This window comes from Lucilia cuprina, chromosome 5 (genome assembly GCF_022045245.1).
Source record: "Lucilia cuprina isolate Lc7/37 chromosome 5, ASM2204524v1, whole genome shotgun sequence".
In the NCBI taxonomy this organism is placed as follows: domain Eukaryota; kingdom Metazoa; phylum Arthropoda; class Insecta; order Diptera; family Calliphoridae; genus Lucilia; species Lucilia cuprina.
In genome coordinates, this window is record NC_060953.1 from 46985894 (window position 1) to 47003133 (window position 17240).

Genomic DNA, 17240 nt, shown 5'->3' on the forward strand with positions numbered 1-17240 from the left:
TGTTGAATCATCACTGTATCTTTCTCATAAAATTTTTAAATATTTTTGAAAGTGTTGATTTATTCATTAAATATTAATCACAGAAAAATAAATATTAAAAATATTTTAATTAATGACACAAATAATTATTTTGCTAAAAAAATTAAAAAAAAATATATATATTTTACAAAATTATCAAAATGAAGAATATGTTAAAATAACAGTAAACCATCATGCCTTTTACATAGTTATTTTGCATATTTTTATACCCTTCACCTTCGTGAGAAGGGTATATATAAGTTTGTCATTCCGTTTGTAATTTCTATAATATAATTTTCCGACCTGTCTGTCTGTTGAAATCAGTTTTTAGAGGTCCCCAGATATCGGCGAAATCAGAATCTTCAATAATTCAGTTGGACATGCTTTCGAGAAGATCGCTATTTAAAATCAGGAAAATCGGTCTATAAATAACGGAAATATGATATGAAAATCCGAGACAACCTCTGAAAATTTCATCAAAAAAGCCACATTTTGTTCATGCTTTGTTAAAAAAGCAACAACAACACTGTGAAAAGGATAAAGATGTACATGTGCGTGTGGAGATGTATTTGGTTTTATTCAGCTGTGTTTTTTTTTGTATGTTTGGATGCTGTCCTCTTCTCACGAAGGTGAAGGGTATAACAAGAACAAGGAGATAAAGCAGTAATATGTTGGTAATACAGCTCATATTTGTTTGAGGGTGGTAATACAGTTTGACGGTGGTATTACAGTACAACTTTTAATATTTCTTTCTGCTACATTTTATATTTGTTTGTGTGTATGTTATGTGTGACATGTGTGAAGAGATACAAAATAAATAAAAACTGTTTTTTAAAACATACTTGGTGAAGGGTATATAAGATTCGGCACAGCCGAATATAGAAATATTACTTGTTTTTAAGTAAGATTCTTCTTTTCTGTAAAAGTTTAAAAAAATAATAGTTATTTGTTTTTTTTCTTTCAGAATTTAATTTATTAAGTTCTTGGGTTTTTGTTAATTTAAGTAAATAAATTTATATAAATATAAATAAATAATTATTATTAATAATATATCGATAATAATTTAAGAATTTCAACTATTTGAGAAAAAGTTTCTCTTGTCGGCCACTGTTTATTGATATATTGGTTTGTCATTCATAGACCCACACAAGTATATATATTCTGAGACCTAATTAAATTTTAAGACGATCTTTAAATATCCGTCTCTCTGTTGAAAGCACGATAGAGTTCGAATGGAAAGAGCTAGAGAGTTTGAAAATGAAAAAATTATATTAAGCATTAAGTGTGGTCCTATAAAATGGGACTTTTTAACATATTAAAGAGAACTGACTGTTTTTTTCTTTAACACAACATGGTAAAGGATATTTAAGATTCAGCACAGCTTAATATAGAACTTCTACTGGTTCTAATATCAAATAAAAATTCTTGCTATAAAATTCTTTTTTAAATCCACCCCTGCCTCCAAGGGCTGCAGCTGCATCCGCTTCTGATTTAAAAAGAAAACAATGAAATAAATATTTTTTTTTTGATAATTTCTTAATAAAAATTAATTAATTTTTAACTTTTATTTAATAATAATATTTTCTTTCTAATTATTTTAATTTTATAACAAATTTGTGATTTTTTTTTTGAGTATTGCACTTTTTATCAAATAAATAATTTATGTTTTCTAAACAAACAACTACAATGCCAGTTTTCTTAAATACTACAATTCGGGTGTATGATTCTCCCTCTTTAATGTTAGACCCTCATTAAGGGTGGGACTCATAACCAAGGCAGGATTGGCAACAGCTATAATATGATTACCCGAAGCTGATATAACTTGAACATCACCCGATAAAGGTAAAGACTTGGAGGGAGTAGAAGATTCCGCAACTAAAGGACTCTGTGAATTGGAAGATAAATCCAAAGAGTTATTAGTAGTACTATCCGATTTAACAAATGATTTATCCAACTGAGTGGAAGTATTAGGAACCTCCTCCTGCTCTTCTGGTCCAGTGTTCTAGAGATAATAAAGCAGAAAATTGTAAAATTTATTACAATACTTTTTAAAAGTGTTAAAAATTTTCAGAAATTCAAACACATACTCACTGGTATTGAAGGAGAACTGGAATTGCTAAAGGAAAATCTAGATTCTTGATCTTGTTCCTCTATTTCCGAGGGTTTGTTTAATCTAAAGAATTTTTCAAATTTGTAAATTTTTTCTTAGTATTTTTGATTTAAAATTAAACTTACGTAAACTTTGCTATATCCGCCAAATCAAAAGGTGGTTTTGCCGCAAATTTCTGATACATGGCAAATAGATTATAACGTGGATCTTCCAAGGAATCCTTTAAATTGATGTTTTATTTTATTTTGTTTTTTAATAATTTTTTTTTAATTTTGAAATAAATACGCAGCGTTTTTTTTGGTTTTTTGTTTTTGTAGCAAAAGTTTTTTTTATATATATTTATTTAGACTGTCAACAGGATAAAAAGCCAAATACAGAAAATCTTAAAACAAATTTTAAATTTTAACACTAATAGTTTTATTTTTTTACATAAAAGCTCTAAAGTTTACGAAAATGTGTGCAGTTTAACGTAAAAGAGTAAATAAAAAGAAAAACAAATCTATTTATAGTTTTAACAAAAAAACTAAATAAATATTAACAACAAAAAAGAAAAATAATCATAAAACAAACTTAATTAAGAAACTATTAACTACATAATGATATTAGTATTTACTGGATTTTGTTTTAGTATTAAAACTTAAAAAGAGAGAGTTAATTTAAAAACTAGTTTAATAAATAGATTTAAGCAGTAGTAGTAAAGTTAAAACAGTTTTATTAAACATTTAACAAATTTTCTTTTTTTTTAAACAAAAATTTAACAAAATAATTAAAAAGCTGTTGGGTTGCAATATTTAGCAACTCTGTTCTTAAAAAAAGTCAAATTTGGAAGATGAGAGAAAAATTCCAGTCATTTCTAAGAAAACGTTTCCAGTCATTTCTTAGTTAAAGCTTTTTCTCTGCACGATCAATCAGCTGTAAAGAATCGTAAGCTTTAACATTCTTTAAATCTGCTTCAAACCGGTTTTCGTAAGTATCAAAAGTCGATGATTTTACAGCAAACAAATTAACTTTAAAGCAAAAGCTCTGAGACTTACGAATCATATAAAGCTTTCACATTATTGTATAGTCTTATTTGGAAGTTCGAACAAAGCTCAAACACACTCAATTTAGAGTTTAAATAAAACTTTTAAAATAAATGATTTGAAACTAAACATAAAGATAACAAAAACTTTCAAAAGTTCCATGTGAAAGCTTTAAGAATTTCATGCCAGGATCATTCAGCAGTGAATGATCGCATAAGCATAAGACATGAAGAAAATAAAACTTTAAACTGTTTAAAACATATCAAAATCCCTTATTGAAGCTTGTAGCCTTAAACTATGGAGAAGAATAAAGCTTTTTAACGTGTTCTCAAAAGTTCAAAAACTTAAAGCCAAAAGCTTTAAGCTTTTAACCACCATAAACATTTAGCTTAGTTTTAAGGTGATAGATTCTATAGCGTGAAAGTTTCATACTAAAGCTTTAAAAGTTCTACACTATTAAAAGTTTAAAAGTTATTTAAGCTTTCGAGTATGTTTTCAAAAGTTTAGAACCTTTAGTAAACACTAACCGAGCAGTAGACCACATTTAGCTTTAGGAATTCTTAATACGCTTAATTTTAACTCAGTTTCAAGAACTTCATTTAAAGATTGGTTAGTGAAAAGAGCTTTTATGTATATATATGAAAAAAGCTTTAATTAACTCCAAAACATAACAAGTTTCAATATTGATAAATAAGTTTTCAATTATAAGCTGAGTGAAGCTTTGCTATGAAAGATCCAAATTAAAGCTTTAAAAGCTCTAGTTGATTAAAATATCGAATTATCTTTAAGCTTTTGAGTATATGTTCAAAGATACAGACAGTTTAAGCAAAAAATTCAAACCACATTAAGCTATTAAATAGCTTAAAAAGCTTAATGTTAGGATAAGAAAAGCTCTAGCTTAATAACAACACTCACAACTTCAAGAAGAACAAAGATAGGTTTTAAAGGTTAATAGAAGAGAAAACATTAAACAAATTTTATAATTTACAAAAATCTAGTTCCACAAATAAAAGCTTGAGCTGCTGCTTAAAAAAAAAACTTTTTTATAAACAAAACAACTCTTTTACAAAGCTTCATACCTATTAAAATAATAGCAACTCAACTACAAAAAGCTTTAAAGCAATAACCAACAATACTTTCAAAAAGAAAGCTTTTACCGCAAAGCTTTCTTTGATTAACACATTACCCCAGCTGCAAAAAGAAAATCCGCCGGAAAAAAAGCTGTAAAGCAAAGTTATATTTGAAAAATGTTCCACCAAAAAAAGCCATTACCATATTTATAGAGAAATTTAACGAAGCATACGAAGCTTAAAAGCTTTCTTTAACATATTAATGATCAGACTTTGTAGCTCTTACCCGATTACTGTCGGAATTATTCAAAGAAGCATCCGATGAAGATAAACGTTGTCTCTTGGACGGTGTCATATTTGTATCACTCGACTCACAATCCAACATGGCGGTTACCGAGCGAGTTTGCGGAGTTGAAGTTTGAGCCTGAGACATTTGTGAAAGTAAATTACCATAACGGGCTATAGTGGCCGAATGACCAAAACCAGCATCTTTAACGATTTGTCTAGCCAAGGGGAAAAGTTCATCACGTCGTGTTAGGAGAGCGGGGACTAGACGACACAATTGAGCAGCAGCCTCATTGACACAGACCTCATGCAAAGTCAAGGGTTTTTCGGGACGACGCTTGCAATCGAAACGACCATAAATGGCGGAATACTTACGAATTTCATCCATACGACGAGGATCATTTTCATTCATAGCAATTACTTGTTCCAGCTCACGGCTAGTGCGTTTCTTTGAGGTATGGGCTCTTGGCTCACGACGTGGCAATTGAGCGGCTATTTTTTCAGCTCCCAAAGTAATGCGAGCTACTTGCATTTCACTTAAGACAGGAGTCAATTGAGGAGAGCTAGAGGTTACCTGATGGGCAGTATTGGAGACAACGGTTAAAGTGGGATTAGCAGCTATGGCTAGAGGTCTTTCGGGATTGTTTATATGTGTAGTGGGTGGTAGAATATGGGTGGAGGGATTATGAGCAGGCAGAGAGGGTAGAGAGCAAATTTGTGTTAACAAATGAGCCGAAGAAACAGGGGTGTGAGTATTAATTAAGGGAGTGGGATTAAAAGGGGCTGTCGCATTAAAAGCAGGGAATTTGGCACGCACTGCACTAGCAGTTAAAGGGGCTTCCAAATTAAACATGGTGGGCGGTTTAGCGGGTGTGTCAAATTGAGCTGTAAAGAAAAAGAAATGAAAAATTCTATTAGTTTTCTGTTATGGAACAGGGGAGGGGAAGGGGGAGAAGAGTAATTAATTAAATACTTACCAGAAGAACTAGAAAGACCCTGTTGAAATTGTGAGGGGTTTAAGGCCCATTCATGTAAAGCTTTTTGTAAACGTCTGACATGCAAAGGTTTCGAAGCCATGCCTACCAAGGCCATGATTTCTAAAAACTCTTCTTCGCCAGCTTCATACAATTGCTGTACATCATCACCACCCATTTCCAACAAAGTATCATAATAAGCCAATAAACTGGCTTTTTGTAAAACACGATATAATTGTATCTCAGCTTCATTGCCAGGACGGGAAGTAGCCACCACTAAAAGAAAAAGAAAAGGAAATAAGAAAAATTTTTGATTAAAAACCAGTTTTGTTACAAAAATCTTTTTAAATTTATGGGTAAAGAATATTTTATTGAAAAAAAATCACGTTTTTTTTAAATCAAAAATTTAACCCTTTTGTTTGAGATTAAAGCAAAAAAACAAAAACTTATTTTGAACATAAAAAACTGGCCGTCTCACTACCCTTAAACACAAAAACAATTGTAAAAGCAAAATGAAAAAAACTAATCTGCATAAGGACATTTTTATTTATGTTCCTTTAAATACACACAACCAACGTCCGTTTCAAATTTGAATAAAGGTTTTTTTTGTTGATCCTACTTTAGGGTAGGTTTGTGTTATGTGTTCTCTTTAACGATCAGTTTTTTTTTTGATAAAAAAAATGTTTAAAAAAAGGTTCATCTTTTAGCTGTTTTTTATCACTTTCAATTTTTTTTGCTGGTTTTTTGGGTGAATTTTTTATAGAAAAACTTAATTGTTTATTCAAATTATTTTAAGCGTGAGAACGTTTTTATTTATTTCAAATTTTTTAAAGATTTTTTCAGATTTTTTTTGTCTAACTTAGGTGGTCTTTTTTTCTTAAAGTCTATGTTCGTTTTCTTATCTGTTTATGTGGTAATTATGTGAGAAGATTTCTAGTAGAGTTTTTTAAGGAAGAAAAGCAGCAAAAGCTAAACTACAATGTCGCTTGTCCCAACGTGTTGTAGGAAAACTTGTGTAAGCTCTCGAATGTGTACAACATAGTTATTAATTGATTGGTGACAGTGGTTCCTAATGTTTAATTTGAAAAAGGCAAAGAAAAATACTTTTTAATTAATCTTGTAAGGCTTTTTCTTAACTTAAAGAAACTTTTTTGAAAAAAGTACTTTTTCTAATAGTATTTTATATAAAAAACGATTTTAAACGATTTTTTTTAAGAAAAAAGTAGTAAATTGGTAAATAGTAGTAGATTTTTAAAAAAGTAGTAAATTTGAAAATAGTAGTAGATGTTGAAATAGTAGTTTTTATTAAAAATATAATTTTATTTAAATAAGCTTTTTAAAAATAACAGTTAAGAACTACTTTTTTAATAAAAGTAGTAAATTTGTAAATAGTAGCAGATTTTGAAAAAGTATTGTATTCAAACGAGATGTTTAAAACTATCTTTTTTAAGTAAATCTTGAAAATAGCAGTGTAGCTTTGTTTTAAGTAATCTTTTTTTAACAGTTTTTAACAGTTTAGAACTGGTTTTTTACAAAAAGTAGTAAAATTTTAAAATTGTAGTAAATTTTGAAAAAGCAGTTTATTTAAAAATATGATTTTATAAAGGTATCTTTTTAAAAAAATATATATATATACTGTTTAGATCTACTTGTTTTAAAAAAAGTAGTAAATTTTTGAAAATAGTAGTAGATTTTGTAATAAAAGTAGTTTAAATAAAAATATGCTTTTATTTAAGTACCATTTTTTCTGGAAAATAACAGTTTAGAAATATTTAAAAAAAAATTAGTAAATTTCGCAAATAGTAGTAGATTTTGAAAAAGTAGTTTATTCAAGAATGTACTTTAAGTAACTTTTTCAAAAATAACAGTTTAAAACTATTTTTTTAAAGTATTAAATTTAAAAAAAGTAGTAGGTTTTTTAAAAAAGTAGTAAATTTTAAAAATAGTAGTAGATGTTTGAAAAAGTATCTCTTTTAATTTTAATTAGTCTTATTTAAACATTTTTTATAAAATTTCTTCTCGTATTTGTTTTTCGAAAAGTAGTAATTTTTTGCAAATAGTAGTAGATTTTGGAAAAAAAGTAGTAAATCTTAACAAATTATTATAAATTAAGTGTGAAATTCTTAAAGAGGAAAACAACTGTTTTTCGACACAGTTCAAAAAGTAGTAGTTTTTAAAATTGTAGTAAATTTCGAAAAAAGTAGTAGATTTGAAAAATATATATATTATATAAAAAGGTATGTTAGAGCCTTAAACTGTTGTATTGAAGAAATTTTTTCTTAAAAAAAACTTTTTTTGATTAAGTTTAAAAAAGTAGTAGTTTTTAAAAAGGAAGTAAATTTCGAAAAAAGTAGTAGATTTGAAAATATATATTAAATAAAAAGGTAATTTAAAACCTAAAACTGTTGTATTGAAGAAGTTTTTCTTTAAAAAACTTTTTTTGATTTAGTTTAAAAAAGTAGTAGTTTTTAAAAATAGTAGTAAATTTTGAAAAAAGTAGTAGATTTGAAAAAAAGCAGTAGATTTTAAAAGATTAAAGGTAAATATATATAGAAATTTAGATGGTTTTTTAAAGTAATAAAACTGAAAAAAGTAGTAAAACTGGAAAAAAGTAGTATTTTTGAAAACAACACTTTTTTTTGAAAAATCTCTTATTCTCTGCTAAAAATACTTCTTATTGGAGAAAATTATTTTAAAACTTTTTAAACTTCTTAAGAGTCCTTTCAACAACTGTCCTAGCTTCCTTAACCAGAGCATAAAAACTAACAACCCTCTAAATATTTGAAACTTAAACTTTTTATGTTTTCATAAAACTACTCCCAACATACAAAAAACATTTCTCTTTGGCCGAGTGATGAAATGCAATGTTTGAAAAAAAAAACAATAAAAACCAAATGTATTTTAGCAGCAATAAATAAATGATACGTGATTTCAATACTTAAATAGTTTTTTTTAAAGAGATGCGAGCATAATACAACACTGCAGCAAAATTTTTCAACAAAAAACATTATCATGTTCTTTTGCTTTAAATTCTTTTTTTTCTTTCAACAAGATGATGATCATGATTATTGGTTTCATTAAAATTTACTATATAGTAAGATTTTTTTAGTTGGTTGTTGTTGTTGTTGTTTTTTTTTTTTTTTGAACCTTCATTATTTTATAATACTTGCAGCAGCTATTTAATGTTTTGCTGTTGTGGTGGCAAACATTGTCATTTACTAAATATGCTGTTTGTTTTTTGTTTTTGTTGTTCAGTTTTGTTTGTTTGTGGCAAGTTGTAGGCAACTTTACTACTGTGTTGCGGCAGCTAAAATGTGAAAATGAGCGTAAATAAACTTGGTAGGCCCCAATATAGAAAGCTACACACACTTGAAATGAGAAAAAAATTAAGAAACTGAGAAAAAAAACTTTGAACACTATAGAATCAGTTTCTTTAAACACTTGAAAAGTTAATACAAAATTGCAGTCATTTAAAAGAATTGAAAGTTTTAAAGCAATTTTTGTTAAAAAAAAAAAACTATTTAGAAAGAAGCTATTCATATTAGTTTATATTAGGAAAAGATCCCCCGGGGTTTGAAAACTTGATAAACTGCCCCTCCTAGAGGATGTGAATAATGTGTAAAAGGGTGGAAAAGGGGGGAAGAGCTGTTGCCAGTCTGCTGGGACTATAAACTGTTGGTGTTTTCAGTCTTTTCTTGGAATGATTTGACTGGGTATCAGAAAACTGAAAATCTATCTTATTTAGATAACACGGAAAACAGTAAAACACTGTATAGAGTTTTGGACTTTGTTCGATCATGGTTATTGAATAATGACCTTCGGGTTGCACGTGGTGGCGTGGTTTAAAAACAAAATCGCAGAATCAGAATATTGATTCAATTCTAGAGAGTTCAGACACAATCACTATCTAACATAAGTCCGCCCGGCGACATGTTACCTTCATTAAAGACCCTTTCTTAGTGTGATTACAATCCCGGGAAAAGAGGATCTACATGTACCTCTAGTATGCCGGGTCTATAAACTACAGATGTCACTTCACTCCTCGGATATTCCTTGGAATGATTTGATATAGGATATAACCATAGAACCGCATAATCTGGTAATACGTGATGGCCAGCTTTTTTGCATCTCTGAATTTAAGCAACGGGACAGCAATGTCCAGAGATTGGATGGCTCAAGTACTTGAGCAAAGTGCACGTTGTGTTGAGGCGGGAAATAAGGTCAACATGGCAGTTGCTCACGTAAAGCACTTCGACATTCTCTAGGTCAGGTACTTGAGCAAAGTACTTGTACATGGATCTAAGGCACTCAAAATGGAAGCTAGTGGATCGTCTAAAGCTTACACCTGTAGTTGTAAAAGTAAACTTCATACCTTTGCTGCTCTGCTAAAATATATTGAACTAACATTGACAGCAATAACAGTAGCAACAACAACAACAACAAATATCAGTATTTATAATGACATACGACGCCACATGCCTAAGTACCCGCCAACATTATGATGATAAAAACAAACTCCCAACAACAATAACAACAACAATTTAGAACAAAAAACAAATTGTGTAAGAAAATAAGCGCTCACAAATGCAAAAAACAAAACAAAAACGCAACTTTAGCATTTAGTATGTTTAAAACAATGTTTTATATACAATGAGAAATCTGTTTGTCTGTCCTGTTATGGCCATGGTGCTGATGACTGCTGTCCCTCTGCTCTGCATGTGTAATATTAAATGTGGCAACAAGTACAACAGCAACAGCAACAACGAGTGCAGCAAAAAAAAGAAAACACTAAGAATTACCACAACGATTGGTCATTTAAAACAATTGATTATTGCCAACCATCATCATTCCTCCACCACAAAAAAACAACAACAAAAAAGAAATCCTGCTACTACTTTTTTTCTTTCTTCTTCTCCTCTAGACCAACAGCAACAACAACAACAACACCAGTAACAGCTAACACAACAATTTTCTCATATACGCATGTTTAATGTCGTTTGTGTAAATTTTCATTGCTGTTGTTGTTGTTGCTGCTACTACTTCTACTAATGTTGTTGTTATGGTTTTTTATAGTTTTATTTTTATGAGACCTCAAATGATAAATTAAAAAAGAAAATGTTTTTCTTAAATGACCAAATTCTTGTCGATCAAAATTCCTTACACAACCTGTGTTCTAAAGTCTAAACTTAAACTAAAAACCATTGTGTTGAGTGTGCGCGTGTGTGTGTGTGTGTTTGTAAGCTGTTGACTCTGCTGTATCCTTTCTTAGCTTGTTGTTGATTGGTGCTAATGGCTGGGGCCTATAGTTTTTACTTTTGTGTCTGTGTTTTTAACTGTTTGGGGTGGTATTGACAAAAAGTTTAGGAAAAAAGTTGTTGTTTTTTTTTCTTTTCAAGAAATGCTTTGGAATGTATAAAGTTTTGAAGGCAAACATTGCTTTCGTATAAAAACTTTAAATGATACAAATCTTTCTTTAATGATTAAAGACAAAATATTTTTATATAAAATTTTCAAAGTTTTTTGTTCTATTTAATAAAAAAATATGTTTTAATTTTAAGAAAAACTTTACGTCCTCAAGATATCAACAGGAATTGAAGTAAAGTTTTTTATACAAAGTTTTGGCACAAAATTAGAACATTTATGACTAAATCTAATAGGAATTCCTTTAAAAATTCTCTCCCTAGTAAGGACTTTATAAACGAATGCATGTTGTTTTGCTCTCCTTATTTGGGGAGGGTAGTTTTTTTCCCAAAACATTATGTTGAGGGTAAGTTGTATTTTTTTTTTGTTGTGTCAACACAGCCTATGATCTTTAAGTATTTTTTTAGATATTTTCAAATTTGTATAGTTTTTTTACACAACTAGATTCTATTGTCTTCTTTTAAAGGCCTCGGATTGGTTAGTTTTCAAATGATCTTCCTAGCAACGCACCCTTAAGATGGAACAAGAATCTTTGAAAACAGGATCTGTTTACCCTAAACATTTTTGTAGTTATTTTAACAAAAAGCTTTTTTTCAACAATACTAATAATAACGGTTTTGTTATATATTTTTCTTAAGAAAATACAAAAGGTGTTGGAAGACCTTGAAAAAGAAAACTTTGAATGCCGGCAGCCATACTTGTTCGGCCCTTAAGTTTAAACCATGGGTGGTAGAAAAAAAAGCAAAGTTTATGCAAAACTCTAAATGTAACACTTAAAAATAAATGTTGGGAAAAAGAGGGAGAGAATAAGAAAGAGTGAGAATGAAAACTTTGAAGTTTAAAGTTCAAAGTTAAAAAAGTTTCAAAACGTAGCAGATTGAAACAAGAATTTAAAATCCGTTACAAAAAATTTAAATTTTTCCTAAAAAGCCGACGGTAACTGAATTGTAATTCTGAATAGAAATTTTAAAGAAAATTAATATAATTTTTCTATTTAAAAGTATTAAAAAAACGTCAAAAATTATTAACTTGACCTTTGACCTTTAACAAAAAAATAGGAAATTTCTTCTTAAAACTTTATTTTTAACAAGTTTTAAAGAAATTTTAAAATAAACATAATTTTCTTATTTAAAATGGTTAAGAAAAAGTCATAATTTATAAACTTGACCTATGACCTTTTTACTAAGAAGTTGGACATTTCTTATTATTACTTTTAATTTAATTAATTTCATTCAAAAATTTTAAAGAAATTTAAAAATAAACATAATTTTCTATTTTAAAATGTTGAAAGAAGTAAAAAATAATTAACTTGACCTTTGACCTTTAAGCAAAAAATTGTTATATACTATCTAGTTTATGTTATTATGACAATTTTAAATGAAATTATAATGTTTATGCCATGAAAAATTTAACCTTTGAACTCTTTAATGCCTAGATATTTAATTTCAGTTTTTAGCGAATGTAAATTAATTAAACTAGTGCAGAAATGTCTAAAAAATATATACCTACAAAATATCTAGGATAGTAGTGAAACTAAAAAAAATTAAACTTTAAGTTTAACCTTTGACCCCTACAAATTAATTAAAGAAAATGAGAAATTTTTTAATGATTTAAACTTTTTAAAGAAAATATTGAAATAAACAGCAATCTTTTTTAAGATTCTTCTTCATTTTCTTTAGTTATAAAGAAAATATTTGTTTGACCTTTGACCTTAAAAAATTTGTATTTCTAGTTTCTTCAAAAATTATTTATGAAATAAACACTTTTCTCCAAATTAACTCTTTAACTTGACTGGGAAGTAAAATTTTAAACAATAAAAGAAATATTTTCACTCATTTAACCTTTGACCTTTAAAATACAAAACCATATTTTACTAAATTGTAATAGAAACATAAAACTATAGATAACAATTGTATCCTATGAAATGGGGTTTACTAATACGATTTGAATTGTTGTGAATAAAGAATTATACTCTTAAAAGAAAGTAATTGAACTTTGACCTTTAAAATATTTTTTCTTTTTCTAGCAGTGAGTGTTTCGTCTAAAATAAAATTCAAAATTTATAACTAGTATTCTTAGTTAAAGTGTTTAAAGCACTAAAGATTCTTAAGAAAAGTATTTAAAAGAAATTTGTGTAAAATTGCTTAACCTTTGACCTCTTGACCTAAATTTATATTAAATACAGTTGAAACCACAAAAAAATTCAAAACAAAGAAAATTATTAGTATTTAAAAAGAAGAATATTAATCCTTAGCTAAAGATATTGTCAATTAAGGGTTAAAAATAACTCAGGTAACTGATTGACCTTTGACCTTTTTGTCATTAATAGTTATTTTCTTGTTAAATTATGTCTTCTTTAAAAATAAATTAAATATCACAGTTTTTATTACTTAAAAGTCCACAAAAATCCTTTATAATGTTTTTGTTAAGAAAATTTAAACATTTCATAAACTTTGACCTTTAACCTTAAAAAATTTTAAAATTTTCATAATCTTAGAACTTTAATCTTTTAAATATTTTTTAAAACCTATCCTCTAATACTTTAGTTAGTGCGTGAAAGAAAAAATTTTGAATTTTAACCCTTTAATTAGCCGGCAAAATGAATATGCTCAAATTTTAACCCTAAAATGGTTTTATGAAATAGATTTACTGTAAAATCTCTAACAAAACCTCAAATTTTAATATCATTTTAATAAAAATAATGTAAAATAATAAAATAAAAATCAAACTTACTTGTTCCATTGGCATTTCGTCCATATAATTTACCCGGAGGACTTAAAATGGGACTTGAAGATGCCGACGGTGCGGCTGACAAAGAACGTTGACCTTCAGATAAGCCACTGGCTAAAGACAGATTATTGCTGTCATCTTGTTTATTGCCAGTATCTAGGGGTAAAATTTGCAATAAAGATGTATGATGTGGAGGCTGTTGTTGTTGTTGATGATGATGAGCAGCAGCAGCAGCAGCAGCAGCGGCAACTAAGGCGGCAGATGTGACAGAAGTTAGATTTCCTGTAGAGGTCAAATTGCTAGTGCTACTTATGGAAGCCGGCGAAGCACTGACAGTAGAACAAGCCGCCGTTGAGCTTTGTGTCAGAGAGGCAGTTGTGGTGAGGGATAAGGCAGAGCTTAAAGATGTTGTAGAAATGGACGCTGATGAAGTGGAAGAGGCGGATGTGGTGGCGGCTGTAGTTGAATTTTGTGAATTTCCGGTAACAGATTCCATGATTTAAAACTTATAAATTTAATAAAACGCAACAAGAAAAAAACACAAACACAACAAAACTAACAAAAACACTAAAATAAAATTATTTTTAAAAAAATAATTTTACAAAAAAACAACATGCACACACTATTAAAACTACTAAAACACTAAGGAAATTTTAATAACTATTTAAATTATTATTTTTTTATTTATTAACAAAATATGCGTAATTTTTTCAAACACGTTTAATATTTTATTTTAAGACAGTTCACTTTTGTTTAAAAAAATTGTTTTCTTTTTTAAATAAAATTGTTTTTTTTATTTTTAATAGTAATTTTTCAAAATTTCTTATTATTTTAACGAATATTGTGCCACGTTTAGCGCAAATTCGTTTTGAAATAATTTTTTTTAAAAAGATGTTGTCTTGCTGAGACCAGACAATGTTCTGTTGAGTCGTAGTCTAGGTGGACACAATCGTAACCCTTGCACGACGCTTAAAATAAAAGTGTAAGAAAAAAAGTAACCAACAACAACTACACACACACAGAGAGAGAAACAGACAGACACCAGTAATCGTTGTACCTTTTAGAGAGGAAGGAAGCAAAAACAATCTTGTAGATCTGCTTGTTTTTTTCTTTAGTTTAAGGGAAGAAATTTAAGACAAACACTCACACACACACACATGCATACGCTCTCGTTGACAAGATCACAGGCTGCTGTTTAATATATTCAAAGGTGAAAGGGTTAAAAAAATGTAAATCAACTCAACTTAAGTCTTAAGCAACAGGAGTTTAAAAGAAAGGGTGATTTTTTTTTAAGAAAACGACTTTCCAATTGGAATTCTTTTAAACAACAAAACTCTCTCTCCCTCTCTCTTATAAAACATCTTTCTCTTTAATTTTTCTTTAAATTATAAAAGTCTCTCTGATTTTTTTTTATAACACGAACTCCGCCTTTAACTTCGTTTTTATTTCATATACAATTTCTTCCTTATTTGATCCTTGTTGTTAAATGTGTAACAGGATTTCTTGTTTTTTTTTTGTTGTTTAAAAATTTGCATAATAATAGTGTTATTTTTTTATGCTATTGGGTGCTTTATTATATAACTGTTTTATATACCGTTCTCTATTTATTATATTCTTTTTATCTAGCAAATAGTTTTAAAACTTCTTAAACTTCTTTTTTTTGATCAGCAATCCTTTGTTTGTTCTTTTATGGCAAGTTTTTTTTCTATAAAGAAATCTTAAGTTTCAACTATTTTAACATTTTGGCGCATATTTTTTTTCTTCAAGATTCATAGAAAAATAACGTATTTTTTGATATCTTAGGCAATTTATATTTTTTTCTCTATTTTTTTTTTCTATTCTAAGTTTTTAACGGAAAATTTGTTATTAGTTGTATTGTTCTTATGCAGTTTAAATAACGTTGTGATTTTTTTTTTCTTTGAAGGATAACGATTTTTCTTTTTTTTGTTTTCTCTAATTTTAATTTATTTCTATGCAAATGTTCATTTGTTTTCGAAATATATATTGTATTTAGAAAACAAATCATTATAAGACTCTTATAAAGGGTCACAATTTGCGAGAAATTTCACAGCAAAAAAACTGTTACTTATGAATAAATTTAAAATGTAAAATGTTATGTTTAAAATACTTTGATCACTTTATATTGCAAAAAAAAAAACTCTTCAAAAATTGTTATGTTTCTGAAAGTAGACATTCAATACTAAGTATAAGTACTTATATCGTTGCTGTTTTGTAACGAAAAATAACTTTTTTTATAAATAGTCCACATAAAAGTCACTAGATCATTTTGTAGTCTAGTCTAAGTCCAAGCCTAGTCTATAGTCTAGTCTATAATTCCATCTACAGTCGAGTCTATAATGCAGTCTATATTCTAGTATATAGTATATAGACTGTTTATAGTTTAGTTTATAATCTAGGCCATAGTTTAGTCCATATTCTAGACTATAGCCTAGACTACAGTCTACTTCCTAATTTCACCTATGGTATAGTCTACAGTCTAGCCTATAGTCTAGTCTAAAGCCTAGTCTGTCTAATCTATACTCTAGTATATATTCTCATATAGTCTAGTCTATAGTTTAGGCTATAGACCAGTCTCTAGTCTATAGTCTAGTCTCTAGTCTAGTCTAGCCTATAGTGTAGTCTATAGTCTAGGCTATAGTCTAGTCTATAGTATAGCCTAAATTCTAGTCTATAGCCTTGCTTAGAGTATAGTCTAATCTATATTTTAGTAAATAGTCCATAGTATAGTCTATAGTCTTGTCTATAGTCTAGTCTATAGCCTTGTCCATAGTCTAGTCTATAGTCTAGTTTGCAGTCCGGTCTATAGTTTAGTATATATCCTAGTCTAAAGTCTAGACCAAAGTCTACAATCTAATTCATTCTACAATTCAGTTCTTGTCTAGATTAAAGTACAGTCTAATAGTTCAGTCTATAATATAGCCTATAGTCTAGTCTATAGCCTAGCCTATAGTGTAGTCTATAGTCTAGCCTATAGTCTAGTCTATAGTATAACCTACATTCAAGTCTATAGCCTTGCCTATAGTATAGTCTAATCTATATTTTAGTAAATAGTAAGTAGTCTATAGTATAGTCTATAGTCTTGTCTATTGTCTAGTCTATAGTCTTGTCTATAGTCTTGTCTATAGTCTTGTCTATAGTCTAGTCTATAGTCTAGTTTACAGTCCGGTCTATAGTTTAATATATATCCTAGTCTAAAGTCAAGACCAAAGTCTACAATTTAATACAGTCTACAGAACAGTTCTTGTCTAGTTTAAAGTAAAGTCTACAATTTAGTTTATAGTGCAGGTTATAGTTCGGTCTATAATATAGCCTATAGTCTAGTCTTTTATATAGTTTAGCATATAGTCTGGTCTATAGCTAAGTCTAGTTTTCATTCTAGTCTATAGTCTAATTCAGTCTATTGTCTTTAATCTAGTCTATAGATTAGGCTATAGTCCAGTCTATAGTCTTGTCTATAGTCTAGTCTATGGCCTAGTGTATTATAGTGTAGTCTATAATCTAGTCTTTAGTCTAGGCTGTAGTTTAGTTTATAGTCTAGTCTTTAGTATTGCTTATAATATAGTTTATATTTTAGTCTATAATCTAGACT

At 28.5% G+C, this 17240-nt stretch overlaps 1 protein-coding gene across 1 annotated transcript; it reads right to left on the minus strand.

Annotated features, from left to right (window-relative positions):
* Positions 1-1638: 1638 nt before the first annotated feature.
* Positions 1639-14126, minus strand: LOC111683452 (NGFI-A-binding protein homolog). Its single transcript, XM_046952676.1, has 6 exons — positions 13634-14126; positions 5483-5755; positions 4507-5390; positions 2254-2348; positions 2106-2191; positions 1639-2020 (listed from the first exon to the last, which is right to left on the minus strand). The coding sequence occupies exons 1-6, from the start codon at positions 14124-14126 to the stop codon at positions 1986-1988; spliced, it is 1866 nt and encodes a 621-aa protein (XP_046808632.1). The 3' UTR covers positions 1639-1985.
* Between the last annotated feature and the right edge of the window lie 3114 nt (positions 14127-17240).